The sequence below is a fragment of the Oryzias latipes genome, chromosome 6 (assembly GCF_053564925.1).
Source record: "Oryzias latipes strain Hd-rR chromosome 6, Olatipes_Hd-rR_3.1".
NCBI classification, from domain to species: domain Eukaryota; kingdom Metazoa; phylum Chordata; class Actinopteri; order Beloniformes; family Adrianichthyidae; genus Oryzias; species Oryzias latipes.
The window spans coordinates 1,172,980-1,188,100 of record NC_136242.1 but is presented as its reverse complement, the minus strand read 5'-3'; the positions used below and the strand labels follow the sequence as shown (position 1 = coordinate 1,188,100).

Genomic DNA, 15,121 nt, shown 5'->3' with positions numbered 1-15,121 from the left:
TTCTGCAAACACAAGATTCACCCCAATTAAAACAAATAACCAGTTTATCCTAGAGGTCGGGATAGGCTCAGTGACCCCAAAAGGGAAAAAGGAGGTTTATAAGATGAATGAGTTTATTCTCGTTTTACATCAACAGTGAAGTATTAAAAAGCAATATTTATTTTCTTAATATCGTTGAAAAGCTTTGACAATCTTCCATCTCACAGAACCATTAAAACATTTTTACAATCAAGTTGGAAAAAAAAAACTATATAAAAACACCAACAAGTTCCAAAGTCGGCCCTGAGGTCTTTGTGAAACGAGTTAGTTGGTCCTATAGACGTGTTTGTTCAACAACACTACTACAATAAAGGTGCTGACTCTTTAAGGCTTGCTTCATTAAAGCACTGTTTCATAAATACTAATTTGATAATTTAAACTAAATAAATACGCTCAACATCAAGTAAGCGAACAGATGCAAAAGAAATGTTCTTTAGATGAGAACAGAGTTGGAAATGTTGCCGTCATAATCGAGCAGATTCAGGCCTGCTTTGGCTCAAGCAGGTGTTCTAGGAGGTCCAGGGCGTCCCGGATGTCCTCGGCTGTCAGCCTCCTCCTCCGCCGGGCCTCCGCAGGGTCCCCGCCGCCGCCTCGCCGACCCGCTGGGTTGTGAATGCCGCGGACTCTCATCAGCAGCCACTCCCGGCGGTCCTCCACCTGCTTCTGCTGCCCCAGGTTGTGCATCAGCTGCATTTCACTCACCGTCCTCTTGCTGCGGAAACAGGTTTCAGAAAATCACTGTCGTGCTGCTCGTTGATGTCAATCAAAGAAAAAGGGAGAGGGGATTACCTGAGAGGTCGTCCTTGACAGTGAATGGAGAAGTGCAGGATGCAAAGTGAAATGAGAAGAACCCGGTAATCCATACCTTGCAGGTAAATCTTGATAATCTGTCAAAATTGAAAGATAAAGTTAAATCATTTCTTTGTAGTCTTCAAAAGGCTGTTATTTCTTTTTCATCACAATAAAAAACCAAACCAAAACAACAAACGTATGTTGTACAATAAGGTGTAAAAGAGTGATGTCAGTTTTTCAGCTCTTGGCCTCCATTTCTGAGGAACATACCTGGTGTGAGGACGGGTTCTCCACAGCCTGGTAAAGATCAAACTGTGGTTTGGGTCTCATCAGTGGGCCCCTCTGGTTCAGCGGCTGGTTTCTCAGTAATGATCATCCCTGAACTCCTCAGGTTCCTTTTATAGCCCTGCTGTCCTGTGCTGATGAGCCGCCTTCATTATTGGTGTTGATGTCATACCTCCAGCTCCTGGAGGGGGCTGGACATGAATGACGCCCCCCTTAGCCTTAGGCTGTCACGGCTGTCATATGACCAAATGAATGGCTTTGAACCTAAATGCCTTCACACCTTTTGGGGTTGGAAAAAAAACAACTGTGAATTGCAAGTTTTTGTGCATCAGTTCATGCGGAAATGTGAAGCACTGAACGCTCTGCATCTTCATGTAATGTTTTTGTGAATGATCCGACTAGGTCCACATCTAATGTGACCTTTTTTTGTCAAACTCCCAGCATGCCTCACAACAATAGGGCCAACATTTGGATGGATTTATTACCATCGTTGACTATTAGGGCGTCTCCCTGGTTACATAGACTCTAAACTCAAGAATTACCATTGTTTTAATGAGTTTGCGTCTCAAAAAAGAGCTTTGGCACCAAGCTGACGTCAGAAAAAGCATCCTGAATCAAAGAGTAAGTGAGAGTTCAGGGGGTGTGGCGGTGGGTGATGCCGCTGTCGTCACTGTTTAGGATGTGACTGGAGGCCAGGCCAGTTTGTGCGCATGTGTGTCATTGAGGGTCACTGAGCATTTGAGGCGTAGAGGTTTGCATAATGCACTTTGATATAAAGGCTGTCAAAACGAGCTAAAAAGAAACTTCCATAAAGTGGATCCTTAAGCCACGGAGATCCTTTAGTTTCACTCGCAAGGCCGGACTCAGACACAGTCCTGAAGAATTTGTATAAAATGTTTATCCTTTTGTGTTTACTCTTGGGAATAATTCACAGATCTCACAATGTATTTGTCTTGTTCTCTTGTTGCTGGGTTTTATTTGGGGTAGAGCAGATGCAGTAAAAGCCACTTTGGCTGAAGTACGTGTTGATAAAACTGCTGTTAATCACTGACAATGAAATAAATAACTAAAATCTACCAAAACTAAGTAAAAGAACTCAATGTAAACAATTCAGTTAAAATCTGGCGTTATATTTAAATTGTTATTTATACCAAGGCCCGGGTTAATTCTCACCATGTAACAAAAAGTTCGCTTTTTGTGGAAAAAGAGATCCAAATCGAAAAAATAACAAGAATAAAGTACTAAAAACTGTTTGGATATTTTTTTTTATTTGTATGTGGCTATGGTATTAGCAGATGGTCCGCTTCGCGTCAGATGGTTCTGGGGCCTCATTTATAAAGGTTGCGTACGCTCAAAAGAAGGCGTACGCCACTCTCTACGCAATAATTGAGATTTATAAAAAGCAAACTTGACGGGAAAATGTGCGGTCCTTCATGCAAGCTCTGACCCAGGCGTACGCACAAAAACGGGTGAAATGAGAAACGGCGACACCGTCGGCAGATGGAAGAAACACGTGAAAGTGACAATGACAATACTGCCTCTCAGAAATAACATGAAGACTTCACAAAGCAAGTCTTACAATTAACAGCCTACACGAACACCCGTTTGATCGATCAGCAGTGAAACAAACAAAAAAATCAAACCAAAATTGCAATAGAAATTCAAATGGACACTTATTTGCAAAAAGAAAAGTGAAATATGTTCTACAATATTGGCATGTTGTGCAATTCATCCTCATAAATAATATAGTTAACAGAACGAAATAATGTACAAAACTGATATTCTCGTCAATGTGTCCGTCTGGCGGAGCAGATGTAGGTGCAGACAGACAGACAGACAGACAGACAGACGCACTAATTGTCCACTGGGGAAAGTTGTTTTCATATTAAAACATTTCTTCATAAGCTATGGAATTATGGTATTCATGGATATGCCTTTAGTTTGTTTTATTTTTGATAAAACAATGTATGGCGTATGTCTCAACCATTCAGAAAGCAACAAGAAATTACATTTGCGCTGATCAATTTCCCATTTCCACGTGGATTATTACCGACATCTGCAGCTTGTCAAATGCAATTAAATGGAGGGAAATAAAATGCCCCATCACAATGCGTAATGATGCACAATGGCTGATCTTGCGCTCTTAGAAGATGTGGCAAATGGAAGAATTCGGAGTGAACGCATCTTTAGACAGCAAGAAGACTTGCTGGCAAACGAGGACGAGTGGCTTATGAGCCGGTTCCGACTTCCTCGAGCCGTCCTGTTGGAGCTTTTGGGGGGGTGTCACCCGCTGCATCTGGCGCGTCGGTGTTCCCCCTGCGCCTCAGTCACCACTCCACTTAATATGGATTCCCCAATAATTGCTGCCAGACTCCCCCCCCCACCCGTGGCAGAGACACTCTGGCGATGGAGCGCTAGACATCTTTTCGCCTCGACTTTGATGTCCGACCATTCCTTCTTTATTTCGGCCACGGTCCGAGGTTGTGAGGCTACAGCATTTACGGCGTCTGCCACCGTTTGCCACTCAAGTGCCTTTTTGGCATTAGTAATGCCCACACTGTACCCTCCAAACAACATTTTTCTCCTCTTTTCCACCTCGCCAACGATAACTTCTACTTCACATTGAGTGAAGTTACGTTTTTTTGATTTCCTCTCTGTGTTTGCCATGATTTTGCAATCAATGAATATTCATTTGTGGGCGTTTCACGGACTATTTATTGGCAAATATGGACGTGTCATGAAGCCGCAAAAGCTGTGCTACATTTAGAATTGATTGTGATTTATTAAGGGAAAAAGCCCTAGGATGTGCGTGCGCACGGTTTTATAAATCCGAATATTTCTGTGCGTACGCACGTCCTATGTTTCATCCGTACACCACTTCTGACGCAAATCCTACGCAAAGTTTTATAAATGAGGCCCCAGGTCTCCACGGCGTGCGTTCATTTCCAATAATGCATATTTGGTCGGCCATTGACCCTTAACCCTTGTGCTATCCTATGACCCCACCCTTCCATTGACGTGTTCTTCCTACCATGCCAAAGGTGGATAAAGGTGGAAAGATTTCATGTAAACCATGGACACCAGTGAAGATCACAAATCATTGAAGAAAAAAGGTTCAGAGCACTGTCTAGTGGGTATAGATGACCCCATTCCCAATGGTAAAGTGCCTAGGACAGCACAAGGGTTATGTCACTTCTGGTCCTGACAGCAGGTGTAATAGTCCTTTCCCTGTGTGAACAAAAATCTTCAATGTCTTGTTTTGCTGTTCTGCTGGAAGACTTATGAACACTAAGACCGGAATATTTGACTCCAGACTGATTGATAGTCATTATTCAGACCATGTCTGAGTCTGTTCTGCGGCTCCAAAACAAAAAGCTGATGTTGCTTCCGTTTTGTCTCATCTTTCCAAAATAAGTTCTCATTGAAGCTTTGTGGTTATTGAAATGCATTGTGGGATAATCCAGTCAAGTTTCTCATGACTTGTTTCCATCTATGGTGTCTTCAATATCTGTCTCCACAAAGTCAACTTTGGTTTAACAGCTCCTGATGGTGGACCTGACTGATGGATTTTGACCTTGGATTTGACCTTTAATGTCTTTGAAGGTTGTTCTGGAGTCTTTGCTTTCTGTTCATGTTTTCTTCCGTTTCCATTTTCTTCTTGGAATGACTTTCAGATAAGTTGTGTTTTCTTTTGTGGGCTTTAACCTTCCAGACGCAGTCACAGAAACACCAAACTGCCTTGAGTTTTTCTCATAGCCTTGAACATGATGTGCTGAGATTTTCTTTCCTGAAAAACTCTTTCCTTCTCTGTCTGCTGTCCATATTTAGTGTAAGATACACCATGACACCAAGCAGAGACTGTTGTCACCTTTAATCAGGCAAACTGACTGATCCCAGGTCAGAAAATTAGTTTTGACGGGTTGCTGTGGTCACATTATTTGGATCTATACCAGAGTCATCATCATTTTAATTTAGCCTTGTTTCATTAGTTTGGTGTTTTTACATTTTTGGGTTGAACAACACATTATTGTCTGATTTTCATCGGTTTATTTTGAGGGCATTTTTGTTTGATGTTACTTTTGTCAACTTGATTTTATACCAGTGACTACTGTGGGGGGTTTTCTTAAATGAACCGAGAAGAACAAACATTTTGAATGGGGCACCAAATGTAAAAATTGAACTAATCAAAATTAAATAATAAATACTAACAAAATGTGACACAAATGCCACACATATGCAAAGAAATGTCTAAATGTGGTCAAAAACTCCAAACTCACCTAAAACTCACATATTTTACCAGAGAAACCTGAAACTGGATCATTGACTGTATATGTGAACTGGATTGAGTGAGTATGACGTCACACATAGAAAATGATTCACTTTGGTCTTTAAACAAATGAATTCAATTCAGTGGACAGTTTTTCATGATGTGGGCATCACCCTGTTGGAACCAATTGACATCAGTAAGCAGGGATTACTCAGAGTTAGTCTGAGTCAATGTTTCTATGGCAACCACTGTCACCAATCAGGAGTGAGTTTATCCACCCCATATCTCTTGAAAGCGGATAATCTGTCAAACATTTTAAACAATCAATGTGGTCGACAGCAGGGGTCACATACCTTTATTGAGGCATCTGATTGGTCAGTTTATAATTTAAATAACTTACAATAAAGCAAACATATGATGAAAAAAAGTAGGATTACCAAGAACATGTTAAAAAATATATCAGAGCTAGAATGGTTATTATGACTAATAGAATGACTGAATAACAGCTGTTTTTTCTCCATAAAAGTCTATGGGGATTTTGGCTTCTTGGAGCCAGCAGGTACTTCCTGTTTGGAACGCCAGGGGGGAGGGGTCACTCAGTCCAGTTCTCATATACAGTCAATGGACCTGAGACTTTCACTATGATCTGCAAAAGGGAAAGCCTTTTTCTTCAAATTCCAAAGTAGTGCACAGCAGAGATTTTGTCTTGTCCTCTTTGTTTCGGCAGGAAGTGTATGATCTGTCTCGGACGAAGGTCTTTAGCAAAAGAATGCAGGCACAGTCATAGTTGTGAACCTTTTTTCAGAAACAAATAGAATAGAAAACGTCAAACACTGAAGAGTCACAGAAAAAGATCAGCTTTTGATGCTTATTTGATTGTTTTCTGGCCAGAGGTGGTCAGAAAAAGTGATGCCCAGAAGCCCAGCAAACTGACTTCGCCTTAGAACACACTGCAACCCTCTGCACAGAGCGCTGCCAGAGAAAGCCCCCCTTAGTCTTAGCCGTTTTCAGGAGGTCTGCAAACACCACAGTCCTTCTCAGAACCAGACAGGATCTCAGAACCGAATTTGTCTTCAAAACTGCACAAATCCAAGAGCCATAATTCCTCATTAAATGTTATCCTGACTATCCCCTCTTATTTCTGTCGTATGGTCATCTGGGTCAAGCCCTCCTCAACCCCATCAGTTTTCAGGCTCCAAAGGGTCACTGATCTTTGCTGGGGGGGTTGCATATATTACACCTTACGCAGCCATTACCGTATGAGTTTCTAAATGTAGCAGGAATGGAGGGGTGTTTATGTTATGAAACTCTAGGCCTTAAATGTGAGGTAATGCTTACAGAAATGTTAGAACTGGTGGTGGCGTGGGGGCGCCAAGACTTTTTTCGTCACATTGTGAGGTTTGTATGAAGAGAAGTTTTACGTTAAAAACAGAAACGAACCAAAGTGTTTTAATGAAAAATCATCGCCATCGCCCCTGTGTGCTTTCTGCACCACCTGTACGCCCCCCACAAAAAAAGAGGCATGATGGGATCAGTAGAAAAGGCTCATTGTGAGCTCATGTACCTGTTACCTGTCATGGAAGTCTTCACTCAAAAAAATCCTTTATTCATCACGATAATTTTTCGGCTATGATTTAAAGTGAGCCTTTATCGTCTTGTAACGTCAACCATTGCAGTAAAAGATCACAGACAAACTATCATCCTGATTTCAAACAGTTTATATGCAGTGTGAGGAGATTTATGAGGATCGGCAGGGAGGATGACCTCTTCCTGACACGCTGTTTCAGATGACGCTGGTTTCAGGCTGTTGAGCTGACATCTGCTAAACACATCAACCTCTCACCCCCGTTTATGTCCTGCAAGTTGTTGCGCTCATTACCTAATGCTTCCTAAATGTGTGCAGCAAAGTGGACAGGAAGGGAGGAGAAAAGATCATGAAAAAGTGTAACCTCAGTGTCATAAAAAAGGCAGCAGCATCAGCAGAAGGGTGACATCCAAATGTGGCAGGGACAAGATGAAATCATCTGAGACAGATCAATTTTCAAGACGTTTAGAAGCTGCTGGGCTAAGTGGTGCTGTCAACAGGCATGTTTTCCATGCTGACCATCCCCATTAACCTGATATCCAAAGCTGCTACAAATCAGCTGCGTCAGAAGACCCAAGAATGATGAGGACTGAATGAGCGAGCTGCTATTTTGGGTTAGCTTTTGGCTTTTATCGGGAGCGACAACAGAATCTGAGAAAGCAAAAAAGAAACAAACAAATCTCTTCAATTCACTTTGAGCGAAGTCTACTCTGCAAAAACTCTAAAATGTACCAAGAATGTTTACACATTTAATTTACCTTGCATTATACTGACATGTAACTGAGTGACGGTTTGAGAAAATGTGAAACTGGCTAATTCAACTGTCACCAAAAGAATATATAATATTTAGAATATTATAAGTGAATTTTTTCACTTCAAAGAAATTAAACTTTCATAGAATTTAGATTCAAGCCTCACAGTTTAATTGATTTCAAGTATTTGTTTATTTTCACATGAATTTGGGTTCCAGCTCATAAAACCCACAAAAACAGGATTTAAAAAAAAAGAAAACTGGGGGAAAAAAAATCACCATTTACTCATAAGTTTTTGCAAAAAGATATAAAAATGGTGATTGACATTTCACACTGGACCTCCAGCCTGGGTTCTTCTCCTCACCAGTCGTCCTCCAAACCCTTTGACCTTGATTACCAAATGAAAGAGACACTTTCCTTTCATCAGAACACAAGATCTTGGACCTCTGGCCAACAGTCCAGTCCTTCTTCTCTTTGGCCCAGTCGACTTTGCCTCTGTTGGTCCAGGCTCAGAAGTTTCTTGACCCGAGGAACCAGCCACTTGGAGCCCAATCTCCTGAATGCGCTTAAGGGATGTGGTTCTTGAAGCTGTTGTTCCTCCTCATTCCACACTTTCTGCAGGTTCCTGTCCTTTTGATAATCTGCTGAAGTCCACTGTCGTCTCTTTTGCTGCTGCATCTTCTGCTGACACGTTACTTCCCACGATGTTTTTCTTTTTTGGGTTTCTTTTTTTCTCTTGCAAATGTCAGTGTGCAGGTGCCGGGCTGCGGTTGGTGTGGTGTTCCAGCACCAGGAGTGGATGGGCTGTCGGACGTCACACCTGGAATCATAGCTGCTATAAAAGGAACCAGGAAAAAGACCCAAGGAGGCTCATTGGACATCTCCCACCTATCCGAAAAACCAACTACACAGCGTTTAGATGTGACTGCTATTTATTTTAAATCATGTTTTTCTCTTGTTTTTGTTATGTTAGGGAGGTAAATTGTCTTTTGGTTAATGTTGTTTTGCTGTGTAAGATTTGGGTTCTTAGGTTAGGGAGACCAAGCTGTGTTTGTTAATTTGGCCTTGGCTGCACGGTGGCGCAGTGGTTAGCGCTCTTGCCTCACAGCAAGAAGGACATTGGTTCAAGTCCCGGCTGGGGGACCTGAACCAGAACATCAATGGGGGACCTTTCTGTGTGGAGTTTGCATGTTCTCCCCGTGCATGTGTGGGTTTTCTCCGGGATCTCCGGCTTCCTCCCACTGTCCAAAAACATGCTTCATAGGTTGATTGGCAACTCTAAATTGACCATAGGTGTGAGTGTGAGAGTGAATGGACGTGTGATTGAGGATATTCTACCCTGCGACAGACTGGCGACCAGTCCAGGGCATCCCTTGCCTACGCCCAAGTGGCCGGGATAGGCTCCGGCAACCCCGTGACCCCGAAAGGGAAAAACGGTCAAGAAGATGAATGAATGAATAATTTGGCCTTGGTCCACTCTAAAGTAAATACGCTAGCTTTTATGGGTCCAACCAAATAAAAAACAAACAAAAACTTGGACACAGTCCTCCGAGAACAGCCGGCCTCCTTAGCTAGGAAGTTTTGTGGCTTACCCAGACTATGCTAGCTGGTTGTCAAGTCTGAGGTCTTCCCCATATCAAACTGAGAAAATGGAACCAAACTGAACCAATTTGACATCTGGAGAACATATGCAGCTGCTCTGAGTTTAGTGGGTGCTCAGTTGGTGAAACTCAGTTTAAAACATCCATGTCCAGCAAAATTTAGGCAGATTTCTCCTCTGTTTTCATCTGGAATTTATGCAAAACTAACACGCCAGTTTATGTAAAAAATAAATTTAAAAAACTTAAAATCAACAATAAATACTTGAATTCAATTGAACTGTCATAATCAGCTCTGACAAAACAGACCCAGAAGCTGGAACCCAAAAAGATCACGCAAGACTGTTGTGGATTATAAAAGATTCATTGTCCAAAGAAGTCAAAGGAGCTTGGGCTGCGACAGCTGAGATGAAGGCGATGGGATGAGGACCAGTAGGTGAGTTTGGATTTTTCCTGATGAATGGAGGCGAGGATGTAGGTACTAAGCTTGTGTGCTGGTGATCCAACTGCATGCGTGGCCAAGGTATGTGGCGTGGCGTGGCGTGGCGTGGCGTGGCATGGCTGGAAGTTTTGGATCTCAGGCGGAATTCCGGTAGATCGAGTAGTGAGAAGACCCAGACTGACACTCATGAGAGATGTCCATAAAGGGGCAACGAACTGGCGATGAATGCTGGGGAAGGTCCATCTTAAATAGGGGCAGGCAGGCTGATGAGGAGAGTGCCAACAGCTGGGTCTAATCAGGAGACGAAGAAAATAAAAGGGAGGGGGGAGGAGAGGACTCCCAGAGGTACCATGACATAAACAGTGGATCCTGAATCTACATTTTAGTAAAATTTAATTTTTTGAATGGAATATGATAGTGACACAGATGGATATATATATATATATATATATATATATATATATATATATATATAGTCAGGACCATAAATATTTGGACAGAGACACATCCTTTCTTATTTAGTTTCTGTACATTACCACAGTGAATTTGAAATAAAACAACTCATGCCATTGAAGTGCAGACTTTCCGCTCTTATTCCATGGGTTGAACAAAAAGATTGCATAAAAATGTGAAACACTAAAGCATTTTTAAACACAATCCCTTCATTTCATGGGCTGGTAAGTAACTGGACAAATGACTTCCATGCTATTGCATGGGCAGGTGTGGGTAATTCCCTTGTTATGTCATTATGAGTGACGCAGATAAAAGGCCTGGAGTTGATTAGAGGACTCCTGCTGCATTTGGAAGATTTTGCTGTGAACAGACAACATGCGGTCAAAGGAGCTCTCCATGCAGGTGATTAAGAGTTAAGTCATTAAGATGAGAAAACAGGAAAAAACCATGAAACCAGAAACTGCTACAGTATTAGGAGAGGCAACATTAACAGTGTGGTACATCCTGAGAAAGAAAGAAAGCACTGGTGAACTCAGCAATGTAAAAAGACCTGGACGTCCACAGAAGACAGCAGTGGTGGATGATGGGAGAACCATTTCCATGGTGAAGAGGAACCCGTTCACAACAGCCAACCAAGTGAACAACACTCTCCAGGAGGTAGACGTATCAATATCCGTGTCTACCATCAAAAGAAGACTGCATGAAAGTAGATCCAGAGGGTACACTGCAAGATGCAAGCCACTCATAAGCCTCAAGAATAGGAAGGCTAGATTGGACTTTTCTAAAAAGCATCTAAAAAAGCCAGCACAGTTCTGGAAAAACATTCTTTGGACAGATGAAACCAAAATCCACCTCTACCAGAATGATGGCTAGAGAAAAGTATGGAGAAGGCGTGGAGAAGCTCCTGATCCAAAGCACACTACATCATCAGTAAAACACGGTGGAGGCAGTGTGATGGTCTGGGCATGCATGGCTGCTAGTGGCACTGGGACACTAGTGTTTATTGATGACGTGACACGGGACAGAAGCAGCCCAATGAATTCTGAGGTGTTCAGAGACAAACTGTCTGCACAGATCCAGGTGAATGCAGCCAAACTGATTGGCCGGCGTTTCATAATACAGATGGACAACGACCCAAAACATCCAGCCAAAGCAACTCAGGAGTTTATTAAAGCAAAGAAGTGGAATATTCTTGAATGGCCAAGTCAGTCACCTGATCTTAACCCAACTGAGCAGCATTTCACTTGTTGAAGACTAAACTTCAGACAGAAAGGCCCACAAACAAACAGCAACTGAAAGCTGCTGCAGTAAAGGCCTGGCAGAGCATTCAGAAGGAGAAAACCCAGCATCTGGTGATGTCCATGAGTTCAAGACTTCAGGCTGTCATTGCCAACAAAGGGGTTTCAACCAAATATTAGGAATGACCATTTTGTTTAATGCCATTTTGTATATATATATGTATTCACGTTCATTCACATCATCCTCTGGTATGCTCTCTGTCATCTTCCTGCCGCTCCTTCCATTTCTCTGTGAGCATATAATAGGGGTAAAAATAAAAGCAAGAATGGTCGATCTATTATTGTCTCGATGAAAATCAGAAAATAACATATTAAGCTGGCTGCTTCGCCTACCGCACTTACCTTTTAGCTCATAGCATAACAAATATGGCTGACCGATACCCGCAAGATGCACCACGCTTCCCAACATGCTTTGCGGCCAATCACCGTGTCCCTGTAACTGAGGTCTAACAACAAGACCAATGATTGGCTCCTCGAAATGTATCGTCGGTAGCGTGATGCATCCTGGGTATGCATTCGGCTACGAGCTAAAAGCTAAATCCGGTAGGCGAAGCAGCTAGTCTAATCTTATGATATTTTTCTGATTTTCATCGAGATAATAATAGATCGATCATTCTTGCTTTTATTTTTACCCCTATTGAATGCTCACAGAGACACGGAAGTAGCGGCAGCAAGCGGCTTTTGCAGCAAGATCATGGCAAAGAGTGCAGGATCATGATGATGTATGAACGTAATTTACCGATCTATGTTGTTGTGCTTTTTAAAATAAATAAATCTAATCTCTAAATATCCTCTGTGTCTTCAATGATATGTAATGAGACACACAGACAGAAATGTGAAAGTATCTGCTGTAAATCTATGACGTAATTAACAGGATAGATGATCTGCTAGCTAGTTAGCATGTAACTTAATATAAATAGCCTTCGAATGTAAAGCGACTGACTGCTAAAGAGTATGTTAATAAAAGACAAGTCCTGAATATTATTATTCCCATTCGACCCTAAACTATAATATCAGCTGGCCGTCTCCACTAGCCAGTTGCCCGAATGCCGGCATGACAAGCAAAGAGCTCTGCGGCGGAACTCGTAGTAGCCTAGCAGGAGCTATCGTATGACAAAGCAGCCTAGGTATCATAAATCTTATGATATTTTTCTTATATTCATTGAGACAGTAATAAAGTGATCATTCTTGTTTTTCATGTTCCTTTTTTGAACGAATGTGGGTCACAAAGACACGGTATTACCGCTGAAAGCGGCTTTTGCGGCCGTACGGAGAGCATGTCCATGTGAATGACTTATGACGTGAATAATTATTGCGTTCGAACGGATTAATTATTATGTTCGAACTAATTAATTATTGCGTTCGCACGAGTTAATCATTTCGAGGGAACGGAATAGTATTTCGAGGGAACGCAATAGTATCTTGTGGGAACAGAACAGTATTTCGTGCGAACGAGATATTAATCTGTGGGAACAAGATATATTTTAATATCTTAATGTCAGGACACGGGCTCCATAGTTTTTGGTGTTTTTGAAAAGTTCTTTTGGCATTTTTCTCATGATTGAGGATATATATAATGAAAATTAAGCTTAAAATTGCATTTTTTGATCATTTATTTATTCAAATCGTACTTCTGGCTACAACCAAATAAAGTCAATTTAGACGCCATTTTTTCACGATAAGGACACCGTCATGTTGGAAACGACAATAGTAAGAAATCGTTGTTCAGAGTCATTCCGAGTCATTGTTTCTATGGCAACCACTCTCACAATTCAGGAGTGGGCTTGTTTGAAGTCCGCACACCTCTCATTGAAAGCAGGCTAAACGAAACCTGTCAATCAAATGTTTTGAACGTGAGACAAACTACTTTTATTGATTTTATTGATTGGTCAGTTTATAACTTGAATAATTTGGGCTACAGAAAAAGATGTCATGAAAAAATATTAGCAAGAAAATGTTACGGAAAAGGTATCAGAGCATGAATGGTTATTCTGACCATTAGAATGACTGAGTAACAGATGTTTATTTCTTTATAGACATCTATGGGATTTTGGCTTCTTGGAGCCAGCGGGTACTTCCTGTTTGGAAAGCAACCGGGGAGGGATCGCTCAGTCCAGTTCTCAAATACAGTTACTGGTTGTAACCCATGGTTAAGCACCTTTAATTTTCTCAGACTTTTTGAACTATCAACTGAGTTCAATAAAAACTATAAAGAAGAGTCAAGTACAGCTATCCGTTATGTTGCTAGCACAGAAGCTAGAACGCCAATGAGTTAATCAGCCCATGCAAAGTTACCCCAGCAGATCAGAAATGCTTGACAATGTTTGAAATGAAAGAACTGAACTGTGGGACCCGGTTTCTTTCATCCATCGCTGAATGAAAAGCTGAGTTTTTACTCTGTGACAGTTTCAGAAGCCTAAAGTGATCAAAACACAATCTTCCAGCACATCCTGCCATTAGCGACACTTAGATAATTACTTTTGAGTATAGAAGCAGCTCTGCATAAATGACACAGCACTGGAGAGAGGAGCAAGAGGACAATGTAAACCTGCAAGTCACTTTGTGTAATTTAACACTTCAGTGATGAGAGCAGACCACAGACTGTACAAAAACACCAATCTGACTGATCATCTTCCCCATAGCAGCCAGCTTGATCCGTCTGAGTGCTGAAGAAGATTCCATCTATGCCCACAACTACTTCTACTTCCAAGGTGCAGGCATGGTTGGTAAACAGATATTTGCCCACAGTATCCTCTGAAACAACTCTAGGGTTTATTCTAAACAACGGCCATTTCAGACAAATATGACTATTTAAAAAAGCCTGCACGTAAATACCTTTTATCCAGTAAAGCGGATTAAAATCAGTTTGGCATCTTATCTTTTCTTTCTCTTTCGGCTTCTCCCATCAGCGAATCATCCTTTACCTCCCCTCTTTCTTCGACCAACAGTAGTCAAATTTCCACCGACACCCTGTAGGTTAACAGCATCGGGGGCGGTCGTTGTTAACCCGGGCCTCGACCGATCTGGGATGTGTCGTGGATGATTCGCATGGTTATTTTGGCAATTTTTACGCCGGATGCCCTTCCTGACGCAACCCTCTCTATTTATCCGGGCTTAGGACCGGCACAGAAGTAACTGGCTTGCAACCCCTGTGGCTAGATTCAGTTTGGCATCTTATAATTGTTTGAAAAAAGTACTAATAGATGAAATTCACCATTTTAATTCTAATATATTAAATTTAGACAAAAACAGTTTGTCAGATTTTTCCAAAAATAAAGAAAACCAAATGTGATAATTAAAACAAAATAACTTATTTTCTAAATCATCTAATAATGGATTACGGATTATGGATTCTTGTGCTTACATTGTCCAAAATCATGCTTCATAGGTTAGTTGGTCACTTCAATGTGTCACTAGGTGTGCGTGGGGGTGATTGTGTGCCCTGTGATAGACCTGCAACCTGTCCAGGGTCTACCCCACCTTTTAAAATAAAATAATAGCTCCAATCAAATGAAGTCAATTCAGTAACCAACCTCACACCCCATGTATGGACCAGACATCATCAGTAAGCACTGATTGGTCGGAGTTGGACTGAGTTAACGTTTATATT

General features: G+C 41.6%; 1 protein-coding gene across 1 annotated transcript; it reads right to left on the bottom strand.

Moving 5' to 3' along the window:
• Positions 1–136: 136 nt before the first annotated feature.
• Positions 137–5,623, bottom strand: pth1a (parathyroid hormone 1a). The gene is made up of 3 exons (XM_020699607.3): positions 1,102–5,623; positions 829–926; positions 137–751 (listed from the first exon to the last, which is right to left on the bottom strand). The coding sequence occupies exons 1-3, from the start codon at positions 1,159–1,161 to the stop codon at positions 520–522; spliced, it is 390 nt and encodes a 129-aa protein (XP_020555266.1). The 5' UTR covers positions 1,162–5,623; the 3' UTR covers positions 137–519.
• Between the last annotated feature and the right edge of the window lie 9,498 nt (positions 5,624–15,121).